The sequence below is a fragment of the Nothobranchius furzeri genome, chromosome 11 (assembly GCF_043380555.1).
Source record: "Nothobranchius furzeri strain GRZ-AD chromosome 11, NfurGRZ-RIMD1, whole genome shotgun sequence".
NCBI lineage: Eukaryota > Metazoa > Chordata > Actinopteri > Cyprinodontiformes > Nothobranchiidae > Nothobranchius > Nothobranchius furzeri.
In genome coordinates this window covers 49,492,455-49,516,472 of record NC_091751.1, presented here as the reverse complement: position 1 = coordinate 49,516,472, position 24,018 = coordinate 49,492,455, and the positions used below count along the sequence as shown (strand labels likewise).

Sequence of the window (24,018 nt, the reverse complement as noted above, 5' to 3'; positions counted from 1 at the left end):
AAAATGTTATGTTGTAATGGAATTCATGCATTAGTTTTTGTTTGCTTTGAACCCAGAGCAGACGTCACACGCCAGACGACATCAACACTGCATACTTTAGTATTTGTTCATTTATCGTGAGTAATATCGATATCGCAATATTAAGCACTGTTATCGAATATCGCAGGTTTTCCTAATATTGTGCAGCCCTAATTATTATTATTATTATTATTATTATTATTATTATTATTATTATTAATTATTGTTATTATTAAATATCATATTCATTGCGCTAAATGGAGGAGTGCCAAGTCATCTTTCTTGGGCTTCTTAAATGAATTTAAGATGTTTACTCATCACACAAAGATGAAGAACAGACGTGCCAAAAAATCTCCCAAGATATCGCCCGTCTCTTACTTTTCTAAATTCTAATGACTCATAATTCCACAGCTCCACAAATGTCAACCTTTAAATGTCTGCCTTTCTCCATTTCATTTACCTGCTCCCCAACTGCTGTATTGTTACTTATGAATTGTTATTGATTGCCTTTGTACACATGTTCACGATGCTACTATCCTCTCTGAGACATTGTAAATTTCTATTACTCAAATAAAAATATATAAATAAAAAATTTAAAAAAATACATGTTCCTTGCTAGACCGGTAGATATATAATAGACATTCACAGGCTACAATCCCACGTGGTTTGAGAAATGGGAGTGGTGTCTTTGAACGTCTCAGCACGTACTTTTGTGTTGCGTTTATGTACATCATACATAATTCATAAAAACCCCACCAATTGTGTGTCCTTAGTAGAAATTTACTACTTTACAATTCTTAACCTGGTATACATTTATCAGTAATCTATTTCTATTTTTCTGATTCAAATTGGGTGTTTAAAGGCAAAGCAAAGCCAATAAACAAGCGGTGTTGGTTGAATTTACAACTTTTTATTGAAGCATTGAACACAACACTTGCACCGACGTCACACTACGTTGTCGATTATATCACCGTTTCACCGGGTTGATACTTCCTTTGCCGGCTAGCTTGGAAACACTCAAATAAAATATCACCGGACAATTTTGAACAAGCGTCTTTAACATCTACTTAGGTAAGGAATTTAACTCTGGAATGGGAGATTTGTCAACCGGCGCTAATTTAACTGTCCGAGCTAGTAGTTATTTGGCCTTTTTGGTCTTGAATCAGCACGAATCTCTTTAGGAATCAGAATGTAGCGTTTCACAACGGATGCTAAGTTTAAAGTAAGTTGTAAAAGTAGTTATTTTATTGTTGGGCAGGCTAAATCTCTGTCGTCTCTGCTCTTCGTGGGTCACCTTCAAATAGGTCATGGACCTAAATTCCGGGTTATAAATCAGTTTGGGGTGCTTGCTTTACACCTTGTGTTTTCATTAGATTGTCACGGATTAGCTTAAGTTCGGCTAGTTTAACGTATTTTAAATCTAAGTAACTCATTGTTGAGTACATGAACTCTTTTTAAAGGATAGTTTGGGAAAATAACTGCAAATAAAATCAACATTCTGATATTTGTCCTTCTCTGAACTTTGTAGACAAAATGTCTTCATACGAAGAAGGGAACGATTCCAAATTAATGAGGAAAGTAAAGGAGAATCCGTTTGTCCCATTTGGTGAGTACATTCTGTTCAGGAACATTTTTGAAGGTGTCCCTGTTGTGTTAGGCTTGCATTTATATTTAGTTTGAGGCAAACATCTATTGACTTGTGTAATTTATTTTTCTAGGATTGGCAGGATTTGTTGCCATTGTTGGACACCAGCTGTATAAAATGAAGAATCGGGGGGACACAAAGATGTCAGTTCACCTGATCCACATGCGTGTAGCTGCACAGGGCTTTGTGGTTGGAGCCATGACAGTTGGTATGTATGCAGAAACTGGGGGGGGGGGGGGGGGGGGGGTTGTGTTGCGTTCAAGTGTTGGTCAAAAACAAGTTTCACAGTAATTAGACAGGTCCATCCTAACCTAAAGAAGATTCTGACAGACAAGGTGCTGCGGTTGTTGTTTCAGGTGCATACAGGCTAAACCCTTTAGGCACGTCTTCCCTACATGTTATATAAGAGAAACAGTATGGATCTGTTCTTAATGAGATGTTATTAGTGGAAAATAAACATAAATAGATCTAAAGACATTCCTGGTACTTTTATTATGATTCTGTTGTGGAAAATCAGCACAAATATTCAGTGAAAACTTTAAAAAGCTGCTTAAACCTTCATTATTTTATAGTGGGCCTGTCTATATTTATAAAATCAGTTGATTGTTTAAAGTGACTAGCTAAAGTTACTCAGAGCCACTGTAGAAGGTCCAGCCTGAGTTGAGCTGTGGAATAAAGTAATTGAGATTACTAAAGTGGTTGAGAAATCATCTGGGGGGGAAAAAACAAAAATGAGTGTTTTTTTTTAATGTAAAATAATTAATTTGTTTTATTTTCTCTTGTTTCACAGGAGTCATATATTCAATGTACACAGATTACATAAAGAAACCCAGAAATGAGAAGTAAATGGTGAAACACGTGCACATGGACCCTTAGAATAAACCTCTGTTCTCCTTAAAACCTTCACATATTTACATGTGTGACCAGAGTCTGAAGTGACAAGTTTGAACCAACTAATGGCACCTCCAACTTTAAACAAAGTGTTCCAGTGGTCACACTAAACCTGTATTTAATGCTTTTAGTGCTCTTCTTGGCACATCTTGTGTTTGTGACTGTGATTACTGTACAGATGAGTGGGTGTTTTGAGGATGATGTTAATACTGATTTTGTTAAAAATATATTAAAATTTGCAGAAGATAAATTAAGATTATTTGTGTAGAAAGGCTGTGTTTTAGCTGACTACTTACGGCAATATGAACATTTATTAATACCATTTTGTTTAGTAATTGTTGATTTTATTTTATTTTTGCCAAATCAAAGCATTTGTATTTTTGTGAGCATCCAGTTGCATTTGGGGCACCTTGAGAAAGGCTTTTATAACACATGGCTCAATAAAATCTAATTATTTAAACAAAAACACTACAGATGGGTTTTGATTCAGCGTAGCAGAAAAGGTACTTCACCCCATGGACATAGGAAACAGCATTTTTTGCTAAACACCAGAGTTGTAAAGGTGTACTGTAACAATTTTCCTTTCATTTTTCAGTTTTTGCCGTGTTTGTGTTTCATACCAAAAGAATAATTCAAAAAATAATCTAAATACACTTGGATACACATACGGTAGTAACATATCAACTGCAGTAAACCTTTCTGAGATATTTTTAAATACATTACTTATTAAAGCATAATTTTACAGTGTGTATACATTTGTGAGAAGTCTGATTTTTTTTCTGCTGTAATTCTGTTTTGGAATCTCAAATTGAGATTTTATACCAGTTTTATTAAAACCATAAGTATACTTCTGACTGCTCACACAAACGTAGTCCAACAGCTTTTCACCTATTTTCTGTTAACTTCTGTGTTCATCAAGTGTTCTAAAGAAAAAAACTACATATTTGTTATCAAATAAAGTCTTCTATCCCACTGATTTGTTTGAAATTGTTTCAAAAAGACTATGTAGTCCATTCATGTATCCATTCACACAATATCAGTGATTCTAGAAGTTGAAGGGGAATTTATTTTGAACTACATGGTGTCTCCTGAAGCTCCAGCAAGTGTTTCAATCAGGGCGGACCACTTACAGTACGGATGACATGCACCAACACAGAGATACCTGTGGGGTGTGTTTGTGTGAGGATGCACATCAGCATGACTTTGCAAATCTCTACTGGCCGTGCAGGCTGTTCTACTAAAATCAGCATCCTCAAAGGTTTCCCAACTGAAAGTGGCAGAGAAGTTAATGAAGCTCATGTTCCTTCCCTATAATTTAGCTCATTTCTGTACATTTTATTTTAAAGTAAAATAGGTTATCTTCATATACATTTATTATACCTAGACAAGGGAATACATATGTGTACTCTTGAGTTAATGTAGTAGATGGAAGCACATAATCAGCCTTTCTATTAAGAGAAGTCTGTCTTAGTTTGTTCATTAAAATTCAACATGGTTCACTAAAGGGACTGTTTTGGAGAACCTATTATTTTAGACATCACTTTAAAAAAGAACTCAATTTCTATTTTGTACTCACATTTTTCAAAATTATGGTCACAACAAATAGCTGTGGGAGTTGCTTTTGGGATGCACTTGTTTTTAGATGAATGTTGCCATATCTGCAGATCTCTGTAAGGAGTTGATGACACCAACTTCTTAATCTAAGATTCACAATCTTGTTCCAGCAGGTACATCTTTATTGTATGTTAAACAGCTGGTTTGTTGCTTTTACATCACAATGAAACTGCCCAGTTCTCTGTGACTGTATGAGGGACTGTTTGACCAATCTGGACATTTGTTGGATTATTTTAGGTTTTCCTCTTTGGAAACCTCATTAAAGTCTTTTAACCCTAACCCTTCATAAAGAATCACCTTGGGGTCTGTTCATCGTGAGCAGCTGCTCTGATGTGTATCTAGTGGCACCAAACGGAACACATGTACGTGCTGATTTCACCACAACACTCCAGACCTGTGTAAGCATGACTGTGAACATTTTGGAGTGATTCTCACTCTTATTCTCTCTCATTCTAGCTTCATTTTAATGCTTCATTGAGAAAAGATTAAACAGTTACATGACATTTAGATTGTGTTGTCAGAATTATATGTCACTATTACATTACAGTTGGTAAAGAAAATGCTCTTAACCACCATCAAAATTTTAATTTTTGAATATATAAAGCAAATGGGACTGAAGTGCTGATTGTATATTTTATGAATTTAACATTTGACACAAGTGCTGGATTTTGATAAGTCTGGCTTATAATTTCTGAAGTCTGACCAAATATCAACTGTTTTTTTTTTCAGTTTAGAAGATACACACGCTGAAGAAAGTCACACCATTGTTCTGTTTTCAAATTATAACTTCTCAATATTCATGAATAATGAATTCAAATGATCAGATGACAACACTGAAAAACACAACGTTCTGTGAGCTAGATGTGATAAAAGATGCCATGACTGTCTAATAGTTGGTAGCATTTTTGCCCACCAGCAAGAAGGTTGCAGGTTTAAATCTGAGATGTGGCTTTTAAGCATGGAGCGTGTTCTCCCCATATATGAATGTTTTTTTTTTTTTTTTTTTTTTTTGGATACTTGTATTTTTCACAGCCCAAATTATACATTTCATGTTAAATTTTAAGGTCGTATTGCATGAAAGCATGCACATTGAATGAGTAAGCTCCATTTTGGTGAGTGTTTGTAAACTTGCAGGTTGTCTTGTGTTTTTATCAGCTGTTGTTTTATTTGCCATCATTACTTTTATTTTGCTTTTTGGGGGTCGGGATAAGACCCCCAAAAAGGTTATCTTTACACACCTATATAAAGAAGTTATCTTTACATACCTAGACATTTAAATTTAAATTTATGTTTTAGCACAAACAATATTTTACTTCTGAAATATCCAGAGGTTTGGTCTAAAATTTTTCTCAAATATACACTTTAAATAATATTTTTACATCAAAATTAGCAAAGGTTTTCACCTTGATTTCAGCCCTTATCATTTGTGACACATTTTATTTTTATTTATTCCGTTTTTCATTGGAAAAGTCTAAGCGTGACACCCTGAGAAAGATGGCCGCCGGAAGAACGAACCTCTTGAGTAATGGCGACATCTTTTCTGTTGACGCGAGAATATGCGCGAAGTCACTGTAAACCCGTTGTTATTGGATACAAAAGCCTCGCACTTATTAGGAAGCTGGAAGTTTAGCTTCATAGCACACGAAAACAATAAAGTTAAACACAAGTTATAATGTTCAAACGGATATTTTTTAGATAAGTCACAGGTGAGTTACGGGTTTTGCAGTTTTTTTAAAAACGTTTAGGATTAGGTTTCAAATTTCAGAAACATCTTTTACACCTGGCAGGTTACGCTGTTTTAAAACCGAATGAGCTCGTATGCTAACACATACGCCGGTATTCATTAATAACTTATTTTCTGAGCGCAACAGGAAAATGACATTTATCTTGATTAATCTTAAAAGCAGTTTATAAATATTGTTATTAAACCTTTAACATAAATAGCTAATATTTATTAGGCAATGCTATTTTATAGAGTAGACCTTCCAGAATTTCAAAATAAAGCACCAGTGAACATATACAGATCGAAAACAAATTATGTTTTACTAAATGCAAAATACATATAAATGCTAATTATGGGACACTGTTGATTTTTTTGTGATTTTTTTTATCACAGATCATGGAGCAAAGTGATCTCTCTGATGATTTGGGGCTTCAGTTCCAAAAGCAGGAGAAAATAAAGCGGGATGGAAAAAGAGAGACAGTATCCAACAATTTTAATGTCAGTGGCAGCCAATATGATCAGGCTGACAGTGCTGATGACAGGTAGGTGAATCGCTGTCATCCTCGGCTGAAACAAGTCCTATATAAACAATATATTTTATATTTTCCTATAGGGTGTTGCAGCAAGAAAATCAGACACTTTTAGACAAATTGAGAGAGCTAAAAGATGAAAATGGCCGACTCTTTAAACTTCTGGGTGAAAAGGATTTTGAGATTAAGCACCTAAAAAAGAAAAGAGAAGAAGAAAGGCTGGCCTTTTCAGGTGAAATGGTGTAACTCTAATCCCTTTTTTACACCAGAGTTACAGATTTTTTACAGCTTTTCTTGACTCATCTGTTTAGGCACATCTGGCTTGACAGGAGCAATAGCTACCACCAAAATTGTTGAGCTTTCCAAAAAGAACAGGGAACTAAGTGCTGAAATTGAGAGAGAGAAGATTAGGTCCAAGAAAAGCAGCGACCAAATCAAAGAGCTTGAGAAAGAGGTAAAACGATCTTACATTGCAGTTTTTTGGATGAAAGAGCATCACTAATGTGCTTTTTGTGTATAGCTGCAGGCTGCTTTGGTGAACTGTCAACCTGGGCACAAGAGTGACTCAAAGTTACTAGATAACTCATCTGAAAAGGTGAAACAGAAACCAGTCAAATGCATATTTAGATTTTGCTTTTGTGACCCTGAATCATAACCCCCCCCCCCCCCCCCCCTACCGCATCCCAATAAAACAGGAAAGTCCAGCAGTCAGACCTCTGCAGGAAAAATTAGCAGCTGCTCAACTGAAAGTGGCTGAATATCGCAACCAGGTTCAATCCACCAAACAGGAGCTAAAAGTGGCACAGAGGGTAATTCTTGTCTTTTTAAATTTGATTTTAAAGGCCAGATGAGCTGATTGGTTAAAAGTGGTCCATAGAATTTTTGTTTGTGGGGCAAAAATGGAAAGTTTAATATGAACAGTTGATCACAAAAGGAAAAAAAATCTGATCAGAATAAAAGAGAAACCTGCAAAACAAAAAGAAAAAAAATGCACTATTTAATACTCAGTTTGTGCTGGAATAGAAGCGTGTTTCATCACCAGTAAATTCTTGATTCCAAACTATGACCTCCTGCAGGTGATAATCAGTGAGGTTGGAGAGGAAGTTAACTTTCAGCAATTACTGAGCTGCCCTGGGAGCGTTAGAGGGCGATCACAGCAGATCCTGGCACTTCAGACAAGGGTACGCTAAAAGTAGGCAGAGTTAGCCTAATTTATGATTATTAGAGCAAATGTCTGAATGATTCATGCAACAGGTTCGAGATCTTGAGCAGCAGCTCAGCCTGGCAACTCGGCACAAACAGGCGAGTGACCTCAGTGTAGAGAAAGAGCTTCCGAGCGCTGGTGTCTATCATAAAAGCCCTCACAGCGAGAGGAACCTCAACTACATCCGCACTATTGAGAAAGGAAAGAAGGAAGCGTTTGAGGTTTGTAGAGCATTAACTCCAAGATAAATTGAAACTATTATCTGGTTCATTAATTACTTCCACAACTCTGCAGAGGCTCTCAGCGGATTATGAAGCACTCCTCAAAGAACATGAAGATGTGAAGAAAAGACTGGAAGCTTCTAAAGCTCGGAGCAAATCTCAATCCACTGAAATAAAAATGCTGAAGGCTCAGGTCACCACCCTTTTGGAGACAAGTAAACAGAACGAGGAACTAATCAGTGCCATGCTGGTAAGGCATTAGAAGAGAAGTAGCATTAAAACGCCTTCACGCATCCCAATAACCTTCCCATTCATCTGTTTTTTTTAATCTTCTGGCAGAAGCAGCAGAGTCAGACTCAGATGGTGCTGAAACAGTTCAGCCAACAGCAGAGTGAGCACAAACTAAACCTGACTGAGTCTGTAGAGAGCAGCGCTCTGATCCAGAAGCTGAAGCAGGTGGTTGCTGAGAAAGACGTAAAGATCAAAGAGCTGCAAAAGCGGCTGCAACAATTCAGTAGGGTAAATAGAAACAACAAATGTGTGTTTGTGCTGTTTCAACAAAACCCCGCTGCCTTAAACATCTGCAATAAAATTTGTGTTTAAAGCTTCGGAAGGAAGAGAGTGTGGACAGATGTTCAAGTTCCACGTTAACAAGCTGCAGTTCAGATATGTCACCAGAAGATGGCGACGTTAACAAAAGAATTACTTCAGAGTAGGTTTTCAGCAGAATCCTTAGTGTTTTATTTTATTTTATCACGAGAATTGGTCGATATCTTCTATGTTCTGACCAAAAAAAAAAGGCTTAATGCACGCTGGCTTGTCGTTTGACCCTGTTTTAACATTTTCTTTCCAGTTCAGTCTCTAAATATGGGCACAGACTTGTGGTACCTGGTATGGGACACAACATAGAATACAAGTAAGTGGGCTGTTTATTTTTCTTTCTTGTTATTATTTGATATGTTCGTCTATTGTGTGTTTTGTCTTTAGGAGCCTGTGTTGTCCACACTGTTCTGCTGATGTGAGTTTGCTGATGACCCAGAGCGATGAGTATAAAATCCTCAGTGTGGAGAAGGACCGACTCCTTGAGATGGTTCAAGATCTGCAGATGAAGTAGGAATCTATGACTGCTTTGGTTTATTTAATTTTTTTTCTCCACATTTTTAAAGTTTAGCATTTCCAATCTGTTAGAGGCATGAAATAATCCAAGTTAATGTTTGTCATTTAAAAGCTATTATTAATTTAATACATAAAAAGTGTGTTAAGGCATTAAATATGCTGGTGTGAAAAAAAGTCAGTGGCATTAACTTCTAAAGTAGAAACACACTTTCTCCTCCCAAAGGGCCTTTTGAAACATTATTCTTTATTGTTTCTGTAGGGTCTGCTGGGAACGTCTGGCAGAGTCTCCTGTCAGAAGGAGCTTCAAATCCCACCTCCGACAGAACTTCCAAAACCCGGGGGAGGCAGGGGACATTGAGTCTGAATGGACCCTGTTCCGTGCCTCCATTGTTGAGGCGGCCGACCGGAGCTGTGGTCGCAGGATCGGCGGTGCCTGTCGTGGTGGCAACCCCCGAACCCGCTGGTGGACACCAGCGGTTAGGGATGCTGCCAAGCTAAAGAAAGAGTCCTTTCAGGTCTTTTTGGCCTGTGGGACTCCAGAGGCAGCTGACGGGTACTGGCAGTTCAAGCAGAACGCGGCTCGGGTGGTCGCCGAGGCAAAAACCCGGGCATGGAAGGAGTTCGGTGAGACCATGGAGCAATACTTCCGTATGGCTTCGAGGAGATTCTGGTCCACCATCCGGCGCCTCAGGGGGAGGAAAGCAGTGCACTACCAACACTATCTATAGTGGGGACGGTGCTGCTGACCTCTACTCAGGACGTTGTGGATCGGTGGGCAGAATACTTTGAAGACCTCCTCAATCCCACCGACACGTCTTCCAGTGAGGAAGCAGAGTCTGGGGACTTTGGGTTGGCCTCTCAAATCTCTGGTGCTGAGGTCACTGAGGTGGTTAAAAAGCTCCTCTGTGGCAAGGCTCCAGGGGTGGATGAGATCTGCCCGGAGTTCCTTAAGGCTCTGGATGTTGTGGGGCTGTGTTGGCTGACGCGGCTCTGCAATATCGCGTGGACATCGGGGGCAGTCCCACTGGACTGGCAGACCAGGATGGTGGTCCCCTTATTTAAAAAGGGGGACCGCAGGGTGTGTTCCAACTACAGGGGGATCACACTCCTGAGCCTTCCTGGTAAGGTCTATTCAGGGGTTCTGGAGAGGAGGGTCCGTCAGATTGTTGAACCTCAGATTCAGGAGGAGCAATGTGGATTTCGTCCTGGCTGTGGAACACTGGACCAGCTCTATACCCTTAGGGGGATCCTGGAGGGTGCGTGGGAATTTGCCCAACCAATCTACATGTGTTTTGTGGATTTGGAGAAGGCGTTTGACCGCGTCCCTCGGGGGGCCCTGTGGGGGCTACTCCGGGAGTATGGGGTACCAGGCCCTCTGATACGGACTCTTAGATCTCTGTATGACCGGTGTCAGAGCTTGGTCCGCATTGCCGGCAGTAAGTCGGGCTCGTTCCCAGTGAGAGTTGGACTCCGCCAAGGCTGCCCTTTGTCACAAATTCTGTTCATAACCTTTATGGACAGGATTTCTAGGCTCAGCCAAGGTGTGGAGGGCATCCGTTTTGGTGGCCTGAGGATCAGGTCTCTGCTTTTTGCAGATGATGTGGTCCTGTTGGCTTCATCAGAACGTGATCGTCAGCTTTTGTTAGAGCGGTTCGCAGCCGAGTTCGAAGCAGCTGGGATGAGAATCAGCTCCTCTAAATCTGAGACCATGGTCTTGATTCGGAAAACAGTAAAATGCCTTCTCCGGGTCAGGGATGAGGTCCTGCCCCCAAGTGGAGGAGTTTAAGTATCTCGGGGTCTTGTTCACGAGTGAGGGAAAACTGGAACGTGAGATCGTTAGGCGGATTGGTGCTGCATCTGCAGTGATGCGGGCGTGGTGAAGAGAGAGCTGAGTCAGAAGGCAAAGCTCTCGATTTACCGGTCGATCTACGTTTCTACCCTCACCTATGGTCACGAGCTTTGGGTAGTGACCAAACGAACGAGCTCACGGATACAAGCGGCCAGAATGAGTTTTCTCCGAAGAGTGGCTGGGCTCTCCCTTAGATAGGGTGAGAAGCTCGGTCATTCAGGAGGGGCTCGGAGTAGACCTGCTGCTCCTCCACATCGAGAGGAGCCAGTTGAGGTGGCTCGGGCATCTGGTCAGGACGCCTCCTGGAGGCCTCCCTGGTGAGGTTTTCCGGGCACGTCCAACCGGGAGGAGACCTAAAGGTAGACCCAGGACACGGTGAAGAGACTATGTCTCTCACCTGGCCAGGGAACACCTTGGGATTCCCCCGGAGGAGCTGGCCCAAGTGGCTGGGGAGAGGGATGTCTGGGCCTCTCACCTTAGGATACTGCCACCGCGACCCGACTCTGGATAAGCGGATGAAAATGGATGGATGGATGGATTTCTGTAGGAACTCTTGATATTTTTGTGTATCACTGTGATCAGAATAAATATTCAGTGAAGGGGTGTGTTTTCACTTCAAGAGTTTGGAGAGTTGCTTTAATCTAAATCACGGATGAGAAAAAGAAAACGAACCTATCTGATAGGAGTTATTGTTCAGAAATATTAAGCTAACAATTTCATTTAGGTCTCCAATCAGTGCAAACAGGGATCAATCCAACTAACAAATATATGTTTTTTATCTGCCAGAGAGATGGAGATGAACCAGAAGTGTTTGGAAGGAGAGAAAAAGTATCAGGAAGAGCGTCACAAGTTGATGATCCTGCAGGAGGAGTTGCAGAGGATGAAAGCAGACGCAAAGTAAAGATTCTTCATCCAGCAGGGACAAAAATAGTCTTGACAGTTTGATTTGATGGTTTCAAATAAATTTTACGGTTTTGTTAAAGCTCCAGTTTGTCTTGCTCGTGGCATTCTGTCCTCTTTTCCGCTTCCGGTCGGTAACAAGCTGGCCCCTGTGCTTGGCTTAGCCGCAGTCACCGGCCACTTTTTCAAACTTTTCTCCACTAACCTCCTCTTTTCCACCTTGCTCCAGTCTGCTATCCTCTTCAGTAGTGTCCCTGCTACCATCTCCTATGATCGCCAGACTCTTTTGTCCTTCCGTTCATTCACGATCGCCCAAGATGCACCGAGGACGTATCTCCCTGTTTGTTTATCTGAGTGGCGCACTGGCCCGGAGCCAAACGACGATCACAACCAGCACGCCTCCAGCGATGTTTGTCCGGTCCCGGGAAAACATCGGAGGAAAAGAGGTAAACGAGCAGGAATCCAGGTGAGAATAAGACTTCTCTTAAAGCGTGGTTTATCTAGTAAACATCGGCGTGATCTTCTAGCTTCTTGTCCTTTGTTTGGCGACTTGAGCGCCACTTACGCATTCCCGCCAGGCCGCGTTGCGGCACGGTTTCTCCGTCCAAGTTTTTTAAGGTCGGTTTATCCTCATTCCTCAGTAGTTTCTCCTCCTGTTCCTTCCATAAGTGGTTTTTATAAACACCGTGGATCTAACCCTGCTTATTTGCGTCCACTAACTCCAGCTGTTTCTGTAGTTTCTGATTCCTCCACCTCACTCAGCATGACTATTAAATACCCGCTCTGTTAACAATAAGTCCTTCCTGCTCAATGATTTAATTCTCTAAAAATCTGGATTTTCTGTTTCTGACAGAAGTTTGGCAGCAAACTTCTGGTCTGATTGAACTCTGCCCGAGTGGTTTTTCTTTTCTTAGCCAGCCCCGGGGTTCTGGTCGTGATGGAGGCCTAGCTGTTGTTTTCAGAGACCATCTTCCATGTAGCTCTACAACCTCTGGTCAATTTGCTTCCTTTGATTAAAGTCGGGCGTAAGGACCCGTTCTACTGTGCTATGGTTTATTGTCCACCTGGTCCAAACGGTTCTTCCTTTCAGGAGTTTAGTGACTTTCTATCCTCCACTGTGAAGCTGTCCAGAATGGTGATTGTGGGTGACATTAACATCCACGTCGATGATCCATCTGATTAATTTGCCATGAATTTCTCCAGCCTTATGGACTCCTTCAGCTTTACCCAGTATGTTTCTGGCTCCACACACACCAGGGGACACACTCTGGACCTTGTTTTTACCTGTAATAAAGTTAATTTACATCTAATTAAGGACCATAAGACGTTACAATTCCATATCGAGTATGGGATCAATCTTGCGGACCACCGAGTTGTTTAACCAGAAGATCGGAACTTTTTAATGTAGGGATTTGTAACACTTTGTATTAACTGAGAGACAAGAGAAGAGAGAGTCCTTCAAAAGTTTATGATGATTTATTACTAAATAATTTTAAACAATTTAAACAATACTAACTCTCTAATGATGGATGTATCTGTTTGAATGAGATGTGAGATGGATGGTGTGTGTGAGTCATGTTAATCAGAACTCTCGTTTCCGGAGAAGCAAGTCTGAGTGAGATATGATGTTTTGCTCTTAACTATGATCAGAGTTTGACCGGAGTTTCATAAACACATGAGACGCCATTTTTGTCGCATCCACACATACCCTTAGAATGAGACCTCCTTCACGGATCCAGAATGTCAGGTCCACGGACCCTCCTTTCGGTACTGGAGCCAGTGGTACAGCGTCACAGCACGACAAACTGGATTGTCTTCAGGTAAAAAGCAACAGGTGGTTCACAGCATCAAAAGGGGGCCCTCCTTGGGTCAGTGAGTTCAGCTTTTATTCTGAAAGGAACCGTTGCTTGGTTGGTAAAATGCAACAGATTTTCCCAGCTTGCTGGTTCTCCGCTTAAAAAGGGAAGTCCGGATGGCCGGTCCAGTTACTTCGCTTAGCATGCGGTGAACTCCAGTGAGATCTTGAGAACTGAACTAAGATGGCGTTGGAACTGGTTTTAAAGTCCAACACCTCCAGGTCTTTGGACATCTGAACACCTACTCTTTCAGCACAATTCAGGTGACACTGTGCATCTTCTTGGTAATAGGGCTTTTAAGAGCTTAAGAACTGTTCTTTGTTATGCTTCTCCTATCTCACCGACATGGCATAAGTTTGAGAAACAAAAGGGGGGTGGGGAGCCTCCTCCTGCTTTGCGAGCATCATTTTCGCATTTCCAGTTCACTACTATTTCTGATCACAACAAAGTCGCCTCCATAAAGCTGCAACCCAACTTTGAGCAGGTAAAATCAGGTTCTGATCTAACAGCTAAACCATCAGCTTCGCTCCAGTTCCAAACGGAACCCTCAGGTAAATTCAAACAAGTTTCCCTGTGGGTTCGTAACACAAGATACAAACAGTTTGATTACCAAATTGCTTATGAACCTGCTCCCACAGATACGTCCAAACTCGTGTCTCTGTGGGTCCGCAATACCAGATTCAAAACTCTATTCTGACCAACTCTATACTGAACAACTCTATTCTGACCAACTCTATTCTGACCGGATTCTTTTCCGCTAACTGGTGGACCGTTACAAATTCTCTCGTTTGTGGGATGAATTTTTAACAAATGTGATATCCTTTGAATTTTTTTTTTACAGGTTACCTGCCTCCAGCCAGGGTCCTGTTACTAACTCATATTTTTAGGGATTACTAACCTACTGATTTACCTTTTTAGAATCGATTTACATCTCTATCTTTTTATTAGTGCTTTGTGTAGCATGATTATATTTGATTGCAAATTTAATTTTATTTTGTTACTATTTCCCTTAAAGGGCCACAAGCCAATTTGCCCTTCATTTTCATGATTATTTCTGTTATATATATGCCTTTACGTAGTGCAGCCTGCTGAGTTTCACATATCAGTTAGGATTTACTTTCTTTTATTTGTGTTTTCTCTGCATCACGTTTTTACATGACATGTAGAACAGGGTGCAGAACATTTCTTCTTTAGATAATTCACAAAATGCATCCACATTTTCCCAGAGGCACCCATAGATAGGTTTTGATTGATTTCTTTGATTTGCATCAAATGCTATCTATCGTGTGGGCTGTCTCACTTTGTCTCCTTCTCCGAGCTCGTATGGACTACATCCCACCAGAGGGGTCGTCTTCACCATCCTTCAACTGGTTTCCTGTCGCATGGGGCTTCAGTCGTGGTTCGAGATGGGTCGAGGTCTGCGCTGGACTTCGCCTGGACTATGCCTGAGGAATACATCACCTTCCCAGCTCCGTGTGGCACATGAGCTGCTTATCCTTTGCATACCTTTGCATTATTGCTGATGAAATTAACTGCTATTGAAATAGCTCTGCTTTCAAGATTCCCTAAGTGGATTACTTTACAATGATTGCAACAGTTTTGGCCTTAATCATCTGATCAGGATAGACTCCCTTCTACACGAGACCTGTGGTGACGCTTCATCGTTCCTGCCTTCATCTGGGATGTCTACCTTCACGAGTACATCACGTTATTGTGGTTGTGACGTCAGGTGGCCTCTGCTTGACCTCCATGTCGTCACAAAAAGGGGGGGTCTGTAACGTGAGGAAATATGGGTTTTCTGGCACAATGGTGGTGCTGGACTCAGCTGGGTCATTGAGAACTTTCACCCACAGATTAAGACCTGAACGCCAGCGAGTCTGGGAGGAAACCATAACATCAGCCACCTGCAGTCTACCAGAAGATGTGTTTCCATGAGTTGTACCCAGACCAAGTCAAAACATAGAGTTTAAACTTCTTTTTCTTGATTTTAATGTTAAAGTAACCATTATCATTTTGCTCATTATAAATGTGTTTAATCAAATGAATGGTTCTTATGCTTTTGGGTAATTATATGGATTAATGAATCCATTCTTAAATAATGTTGAGAATGTTTGTTACTGACCTTCACACACTCAAGCACACAAACATTCACACACACCCACACACATCTTCCCACAGTAAACTCCAGACACATTTGATGACGCACACGTTTGCTTTGAGAAGAGAAAGGTTTTTGGTAAGTTTCAGTCTTATGATTCCAGTTCGGGCTTGACAACGAAAGAGAGAGAACCAAAGGGGGGGACAGAGCCGGCTGGCTCGTTTCTCCCCCCTTTCACGCTGTTCCTGCCAAGCCAGGCAGAATAGCTGAATCGCAACTTCTAACGCAGACTCATTACCGAGTCTTTTGATTTCTGAGTGAATTAACTTAAGAAAGCGCGTCGACAAAACGCGTTACCATCAACGTGTACCGAGGGCAACTCTGGACCGGTTCCGTTCGACACCTACGTCTTCCCTGTCAGCCGTTGAGTGTCATCTGGATGAACCACAACATCCTCCACGGCCCGGATTCGAAAGAGGGTCCACAAGAGTTCGGTGAGACAGCACACGGTGTTTAGCGTTTGGATGCATTTTTTCCAACTAAACCTAAGTTTATTCAAACCATCACTTTTCACTCAGACACCTGTTTCTTCCTGAAGCAAAATCAGATGCACACACGCATCCATCTCACCTCATCTCACCACACTTTGCACCCACACGCATTCATAATCACATCATATCACTCTCACAACTCACAACATTCTCAATCTTCATAAATTCACCAGAAGGTCTATTTGAGCAAGAACAGCATATCAACTGTTAAAGATTGTCCCACAAAGTTATCAATGTTGATTGTATTTCCTGTTTGTCAATTTTCAAAATCATTAGTTTAATTTGAAGAATTAAAACTTTTAATCGTCAAACTGGTTTCCTCATTGAACTGAAACACAGACACTCAGATATTATCGGCAGTTTATCGATGAAAACAACCTTTGAGTCTTCTGAACAATATAAAACTTGGTTATTGATTTATTAAAAATTAATATTCCGAATTAATACGTAGCATGGTTCCTCTTTCATAAAAGAGCATAAAACCACAACGCTACATTAATCTGGATGTTTTGAATTCTGGTCGAATCAAAGCTGGCAGATTTATAAACACCACAGACTATGCCACGCTTCATACTAGGAAGGTTCTGATTGGATCAGTAACAGCAATGTATCATGCGATTGCTGATATTACGTGTGTCAGTGTGTCTAGTGAACTAGATTAAGTCATTTACTTATTAAAACATATTAATCATAACATTGTGATTTCACAGATCGGTCACATTGTATTATTGACTAACAATTGTTTTGATTAGCTTGATTAAAAATAGAGTTCTTTGATTTAATAAAAGAAAAGAGTCTTTTTATCTTTCTTCTCTTGCTGGAAAGTAAACAGTTTAGAAGCAAATGTGTGACCTTGAGGCTGTCTCATGCACTCGAGCACTGTGGAAAGAGGTTAAATCCTTGGTGGAATAGCTCCTTCATCACGTTACATACCCTAGGTTTAAATGCTGACAGTGTTTGTCCTGAGGACGGTTATATTTCAGATCACCATTGCATTTTCTTTAACTTGTCAGTTTCTGCGTCCCCAGCTCCTGCTCGCCGTATGGTTAGTTCTCGTTTTCTTAATGAGAGTACAGCTAGAAATTTTTCTTCTGCTTTGATCCACCCTGTTCTTCTGATAACAACCCAGATTCCTTAACTTCTCAGTTTAACGAGCACTGCCTCTCCATTCTGGACAACATCTGTGTTAGGTATTTTCATTTTCCCATCCAGGGTTACCTGAAGGGAAAGCTCACCACGCAGGGGTTTTATTATTAAGCTGATCAGTTTAACCCATACTAATCTTATTAACAATAAACCATTTAGACTTTTAAAGTGGAGAGAGAGATAAAATGATACGCACGAGTCGGTGGTCTCTTTGCTCTCGTCGGACCAAAGCCCTCTCAAGAGTATTTATTAAAAGACACACAGAAATGATAAAACACACACACACATTTAGGGAGACAAGCATGCGCTGGCACAGGGCGTTCTTACTGATAAGCTAGGACTGGGAAGAGGCAAGGTCAAGCACCTGTCTGTTGCCAGGGAAGAATAAGCTGGATGAGTTTAGTTTAAAATAATGTATCCATAATTTATCCAACTATCTGTCCTGTCTGAACCAGATCAGTTCCTGCAGTGAACCCTACTCCCTGGTTTACTGACAGCCTTCGCAGCCTAAAGCGCCAATGCTGAAAAATTGAGCGCTTGTGGAAGAAAACCCATCTCCACGTCCATCTGCTGCACCTAAAGGATCTTCTGACATCCTTTAACTCTGCAGTCAGAGACTCTAGGTTTTCCTGTTTTTCCAACCTGGTGTCCCAGAGCAAAGGGAACCCCAAGGTGCTGTTTAACACCATCAGCAGTATCGTCTCTCCTGCCTCTCCTACATTCTCCATCCACTCTGTTGCAGACTGTGAGAACTTTCCATCTTTCTTTGTGGACAAAGTCAATAAGGTTAGATCTAGCATCTCTCCTTCAGCCTTATCGCTGCCTCTCCTGACTCCAACCAGGCCCATCATCCTAGATAGCTTTGCTCCTGTTTCTTTGCCTGAGTTAACCAAACTAGTTAATTCTTGACCTCTGCATGCTCCCTCGACATCTTACCCTCATCTTTGTTTAAAAGTGCTTTTCAGTCCGTCGGTTCCAGCGTGCTCTCTGTAAATAATGCTTCTCTGGTTTCTGGTCAGGTCCCTGCTTACCTGAACGCAGTAATCCACCTGCTTCTTAAAAAACCGAGTCTTGACACCTCTCTCCATAGCAGCTTCAGACCCATCTCTAAACTTTCGTTCATCTCCAAGATCTTGGAAATGGTTGTGGCTAAACAACTCAGAACTGCTCTTGATGAACATAACATCTATGATGGCTTCCAGTCAGGTTTTCGTAGAGCTCATTCTACTGAAACAGCACTTCTTAGGGTCTCTAATGACCTTCTGACTCACAGTGATGCAGGGGACTGTTCTGTTCTGGTCCTGCTGGACCTGACTGCAGCCTTTGACACTGATGACCATCACCTACTACTGGAGAGACTGGGTAGGCCTATCAGGAACTGCTCTGGAGTGGTTCTCCGCTTATCTTTCTGAGCGCTCCTTTTCTGTGGCCGTCTCCAAGTTTAGGTCCTCCACCACCTCTCTTACCCATGGTGTCCCACAAGGTTCTGTGCTGGGACTTCTGCTCTTCCTCCTCTATCTGCTCCCTCTTCAGCACATCCTGAGCTCTTCAAAGGAATCTCCTACCATCTTTATGCAGATGACATCCAACTGTACATCTCCTTTAAGCCCCATGAGATGTCTAAGCTGCCGCTGTTACTCACCTGCTTAGACTCTATTAAACCCTGGATGGCTTGGAGCTTTCTACAGCTGAATAAGACTGAGATCCTCATCTGTGCCCCAGACAATCTGGTTCCCAAAGTCAGAGACTTTCTTGGTCAGCTTGCTTCTTACAACAAACCTTCCATCAGGAATCTTGGCGTGACCTTTGACCCAGCTCTCACCCTGGATTCTCATGTCAGGTTTCTTGTTCACACCTCCTTCTTCCATCTCAGGAACATTGCAAAGCTGAGTCCCATTCTGTCCTGCTCTGAACTTGAGACAGTTATCCACACCTTCACCTCCTCACGCTTAGACTACTGTAACTCTTTTCACGTGTCTGAGCAGAACCTCCCTGAACCGTCTGCAGGTGGTTCAGAATGTCTGTGCTCGGCTTCTGACCAAGTCCTCCAAACACACCCACATCACCCCGCTTCTCCTCCAGCTTCATTGGCTGCTAGTCAACGTCAGGGTCAGGGACGAAATTTTGATTTCAGAAGTGGGGGGGACACAGCAGGCTTGTGTGGATTTGGGGTGGGGGGTGTTATGTAAACACCCCTTGACACGTCACGTGCCCATCTCAATAATTTTTCCATCCTCTATATATATATATATATATATATATATATATATATATATATATATATATATATATATCAAAGTTAATAAATGTACAACTCTATTATTATTTTTTATTTATTATCATTGTTGAAGTGCAGTTTTGGCTGTTGACAAAAGATAGGCCATTGTATTTACTGTTTTGGGTCTTTTTTATTGTTTTTGGTGCAACATTTTCTAACAGGGAGTGAGATTCTTTTTTTATTTAATTTTTGTTTGTTATTTTTATTCATTTAGAAGTTCTGGTTCTGGACATTCCAATGTTAAATGAAGGTTTATTTGTTGCATTTTAAAGGGTGTACTTGCATTATTATGATATATTAACATTATATTAGTGGTTATTTTGGTCTAGATAATGTTGACAATGATATTGTTTATCATCAACAATTTGTTGGACAATATATTGTCCAGCAAAATTTGTTAATTTCCCAGGCCTAGTCAAAAGTATAAAAATTATTAATACATAAACGGTCCCTCCTGAGATCTGTCCGTTTGTTCATTTGCTGTGTTAGAGGACATGCTGAACTAATGTTTTACACATGATCATCACCCTAACATTTGTCACAATGATCAATTTTATGTCTATTGTATCTTCATTATTTCAACCTCACCTGTGAGCCTCCAGCCTCTGCTCCATCTCCTCCAGGCTCTCGTCCTCCATCTCCTACAGCCTCTCCTGCTATACCTTCACCGGTCTCTCCTCCTGCATCTCTGTCGGTCACCTGAAAAAAAATGCATGAACTATAAACAGTGGGAGATTTTGGAATGGAACAAACAGAAATATTTACAGGATGGTTCTAGTCTGATTCACAATTATTATTAATATAATGTGTAAATTATTCATTACCAATTTGAGTGTATAAAACATATTAAATATGTGTTTTCCCTTAAAAGTGTTTAAACAGTTGTTGCATTTCAACACACAAAAAATAAATGGAAAAAATAAGATAAATCTAATGAAGTGTACATCTTTGACATTAAGCTTAAAAAATCTCTGTTGACGATGATGATACTGTTCATTTTTCAGAGCTTTTTAATGTGAACATATACATTGCAATAGATAAGTTTACAATAAAGTTAAATGATAAAAGTTTTGAAGTTACACTTCTTCTACTACTAATAGTAATAATAATTATGATGATAATAGTAATAATAAAAAAATATAATAATAATTATAATAATACGAATAAATTGTGTCTGAGGAGTCAGTTATGTGGAGGAGATTAGTTTGTAAAAGTTAGTTTTGAGTATGTTTGTGAAGGAGGTGAGTCTGAGCTTAATGCAGGGGTGTCACATGTTCCAACTTACGTTTTGACTTTGAAAGAAGTCTCTTATATCCACTTTTCGTTTTCTTGACATGCTGCCGCCTGGCTGTGCCTAACTACCAAAGACTCACAAATGAACAGTTGTTCAAATGTTATGTAATGGAAGCTGAGCTGAGCTCTGATATTACACAGCGTCTAGTTGACGATGTGACTCAGTACCGGTGTTCCCTAGCGGCGCCAAACTAGCAAAACAACATGAGCACGTTCTGACTGTTTACAACTTGGAGTGACAGCAGCAACAGCCAATAATACGTTAGCAAGTATCAGCAGAGCCAATAGATTAGCTTTTGGGCGGGTCTAATAGGAAACCGGTTTCCGTTTCGGTCCTAGTGCTCAACCAAATCCATTTAATGGAGCGTAATATTGTTTTTGGACAGAAAAAAGTGCAGGGGACCAAAACTGCCTTTTGAAAAAGTGGGGGGGACATGTCCCACCCGTCCCCCCCCAAAATTACGTCCCAGGTCAGGGTTCATTTCAAGATCCTGGTTCTGGTCTATAGGGCCTTACATGGACAAGCGCCATCTTACATTGGTGATCTTCTTAGTCCCTACCCCCCAGCAGGTCCCTGAGGTCCAGTGATCAAAGCCCCAACGAGATGCTAACCAGGGGAACTGGCTGCTCCCTGCTCAGCCTCACTTGCAGCGGAGTCTTACCATCTCCTGTCACATGTGACAAACAGCAGCTGCAGGAAACAAGTTCTCGTCTTCAGCCATATAAAATTATACCTCACCTTCTCCCCAGTACTTAATGATTTGTAAGGATTTTGTTGTAAAGCCTGATGCAGTGGTGTCCCTAGATGATTTTCACACGGGGGGCCAGAGAAAAATTTGGGGTGGCATGCTAAACTGGTCCCTGTGGTAACTCAGAGTTCAGCTTGTAGCCGTGCATTGCTTTACCTTGTTGTTCTTTTTCATTAAAAACAAAATGCATCCAACACACTTAAGAAACAAACATTTCAGAAAAAATACTTCATGGTTTAAAATTTTATTGCTTTAAAATTCAAAAATTCTTGTATTTGTTTGTTGCTGTTTGAAAAAAAAAACATCCAAAAAACTATTGGGGTTTATACTTTAAAAAAAAAGGTGGATGTCAGTGACATATTTACATAACAAATTTGTGATTTTTTAAAAATAAATTGTGTATTAAAATTAATTAATTTATTGGCTTTATCATTAATTTCTCGTTTAAAGATGCTCAATGTACGGTGAATGTGGTTTATTAACTCATTCACTGCCATTGACGACTAAAGTCGTCATTTTAAATCCAACCGTTCACTGCCAATGACGAATAAAGTTGTCATTTGCATCTTTTTACTGTGTGGGCATTGGAACGAGCCCTCGCACCGTGAGAACAAACATCTCAGCTCTAACGCCGATCTTCATCTGCATACGTCACACGTCACATAATCAGGAAGCTGAAAATCCATGTGTTAGGAGATCGTTTTGGGCCGCTGCTGTAAAAAAAAGTGAGGCGCGAACCGGAAAAGTTTCTGCCGATCACAATTTAACAACGGATTATGAAAGAACGGATTAAGCTCAAAACACATGGATTCTTCCTGATGTAAGAGGTGAGTCTCCACTTTGTTTTGGTTGTTCTGGCGTAGATATCATCCTAGCGTGCAACGTTCTGACTCTTAAAAAACAGTGATAAATGCTGGCAGCGAAGGGCTTTACTGATCAGGAAATGCTGGCAGCGAATGAGATAAGAGGGGGTTGCCTTCCCTGTGGGGGGGCCAACGGTGTTACTTGGGTGGCCATGGCCCCACTGGCCAACCCTCGGGGGCACCACTGGCCTGATGAACTTGAGGACTGAAGTCCATCTGCCATGCAGATAAGGGTTTCTTGTAATAATAAGATCTCCTGTAGTTTCCTTTTAATCAGCTTTATTTATTTATTTATTTATTTATTTATTTATTTATTTATTTATTTATTTATTTAAATAAAACATTAATATTTTCCACTGAAAGTAACTAACTGCATTATTAGTTATACTTGGATAAAAATTAAATGAAAACATTAGAAACACTAGAAAAAATATGAACCATATCCACACCAGATAATTAGAAGAAATTATGTTTTCTTTATGATTATGAACTTATTTTCCTTTATTTTGTCAAGTTTTGCTGCTGTTGTTCTTCAAGTTGAAGTTTCTTTAAAGTCTCATTAGTCTCCGCATTTGTCCCATCCCTGTGCGGAGCAGTGAGCTGCAGTGGTGGCTGCGCTCGGGAACAAAACTACTATAAAGTTCAACATCCCTGCTACACATTAACACTAATCTATTTGGACTTGACCTCAGCTGTGAGGGAATTGAGGGCAGAAATGAATTTGAACTCAAGTTACAGACTCTGACTGCAGTGTGTCACATGTGTACACCGTATGGAAGTGGCTAATGGGAGCTGTCTCTACATTCATGCTAACATCGGAGTATTTTTCTTTCTTCAGCTAAATCTCCCCTCCTCCTCCATCATGCTTAATTTAACACCATAGCTGAGTTAGTGTGCTGATTCAAATACCACACTGTGTCTTCCAGCACCCTGCGGGAGATTGGCAAGTCCATTTTAGACCCAGTGAGAAAGTGCCACAAGACCAAAATATCAGAGTTTGGGCATGATGAAGAAAGCCTGTATGCTCAAAGTAACAAAAGCCAGCTTGTAAACTCCTGGATAGGAGAGACGCCCTTTTATGTGTCACAGAAGAGTCTCTGCAGGAATTTTATCAGATGCATCCGAACGGGTGTTGTAAGAGCAACAGTCCAGATTTGGGAAATAAGTTTAACTAATTTTTATGTTTTCAAAATCAGCTAAAAGTCAACAGTTTTAAGCCCATATGATGCATATTTAAATGAATGATTTTCTTTTATTTCACACCATTTGAGAAGAACAACCACTTTTTGACATGCTTTAAAATAAAGCTTCCCACTGTGTGCTACTGAGGTGTTTTCTGTTCAACTAAACTCAGATCTTAAACTTGACTACTGTGGATTTTAGTTATTTAAGAGTGTCATCACCTGCAAATAAATTACTTTTCAGCATACAATCTTATTCTTGTATTCTTTTTTTTGTAGCCGTATTACGCAG

The 24,018-nt window shown here is 40.6% G+C and overlaps 2 protein-coding genes across 3 annotated transcripts; both read left to right on the top strand.

Annotated features, from left to right (window-relative positions):
* Positions 1 to 957: 957 nt before the first annotated feature.
* higd1a (HIG1 hypoxia inducible domain family, member 1A) lies at positions 958 to 3,303 on the top strand. The gene is made up of 4 exons (XM_015956682.3): positions 958 to 1,089; positions 1,547 to 1,624; positions 1,737 to 1,871; positions 2,454 to 3,303. Exons 2-4 carry the CDS (start codon positions 1,552 to 1,554, stop codon positions 2,507 to 2,509), a joined length of 264 nt encoding a protein of 87 aa, XP_015812168.1. The 5' UTR covers positions 958 to 1,089; positions 1,547 to 1,551; the 3' UTR covers positions 2,510 to 3,303.
* Positions 3,304 to 5,682: 2,379 nt separating this feature from the next.
* Positions 5,683 to 11,799, top strand: ccdc13 (coiled-coil domain containing 13). Of its 2 annotated transcripts, none has more exons than XM_054741290.2 (14): positions 5,683 to 5,874; positions 6,285 to 6,433; positions 6,505 to 6,653; positions 6,733 to 6,875; positions 6,942 to 7,016; positions 7,117 to 7,230; positions 7,498 to 7,602; positions 7,676 to 7,846; positions 7,920 to 8,096; positions 8,186 to 8,365; positions 8,452 to 8,558; positions 8,700 to 8,762; positions 8,834 to 8,956; positions 9,222 to 9,967. In XM_054741290.2, the coding sequence occupies exons 2-14, from the start codon at positions 6,288 to 6,290 to the stop codon at positions 9,688 to 9,690; spliced, it is 2,022 nt and encodes a 673-aa protein (XP_054597265.2). In that variant the 5' UTR covers positions 5,683 to 5,874; positions 6,285 to 6,287; the 3' UTR covers positions 9,691 to 9,967. The 2 variants fall into 2 exon arrangements, with proteins under 2 accessions (XP_054597265.2, XP_015812167.3); XM_015956681.3 differs by lacking the exon at positions 9,222 to 9,967 and adding an exon at positions 11,598 to 11,799 and having other exon boundaries at positions 5,720 to 5,874.
* The last annotated feature ends 12,219 nt before the right edge of the window (positions 11,800 to 24,018 follow it).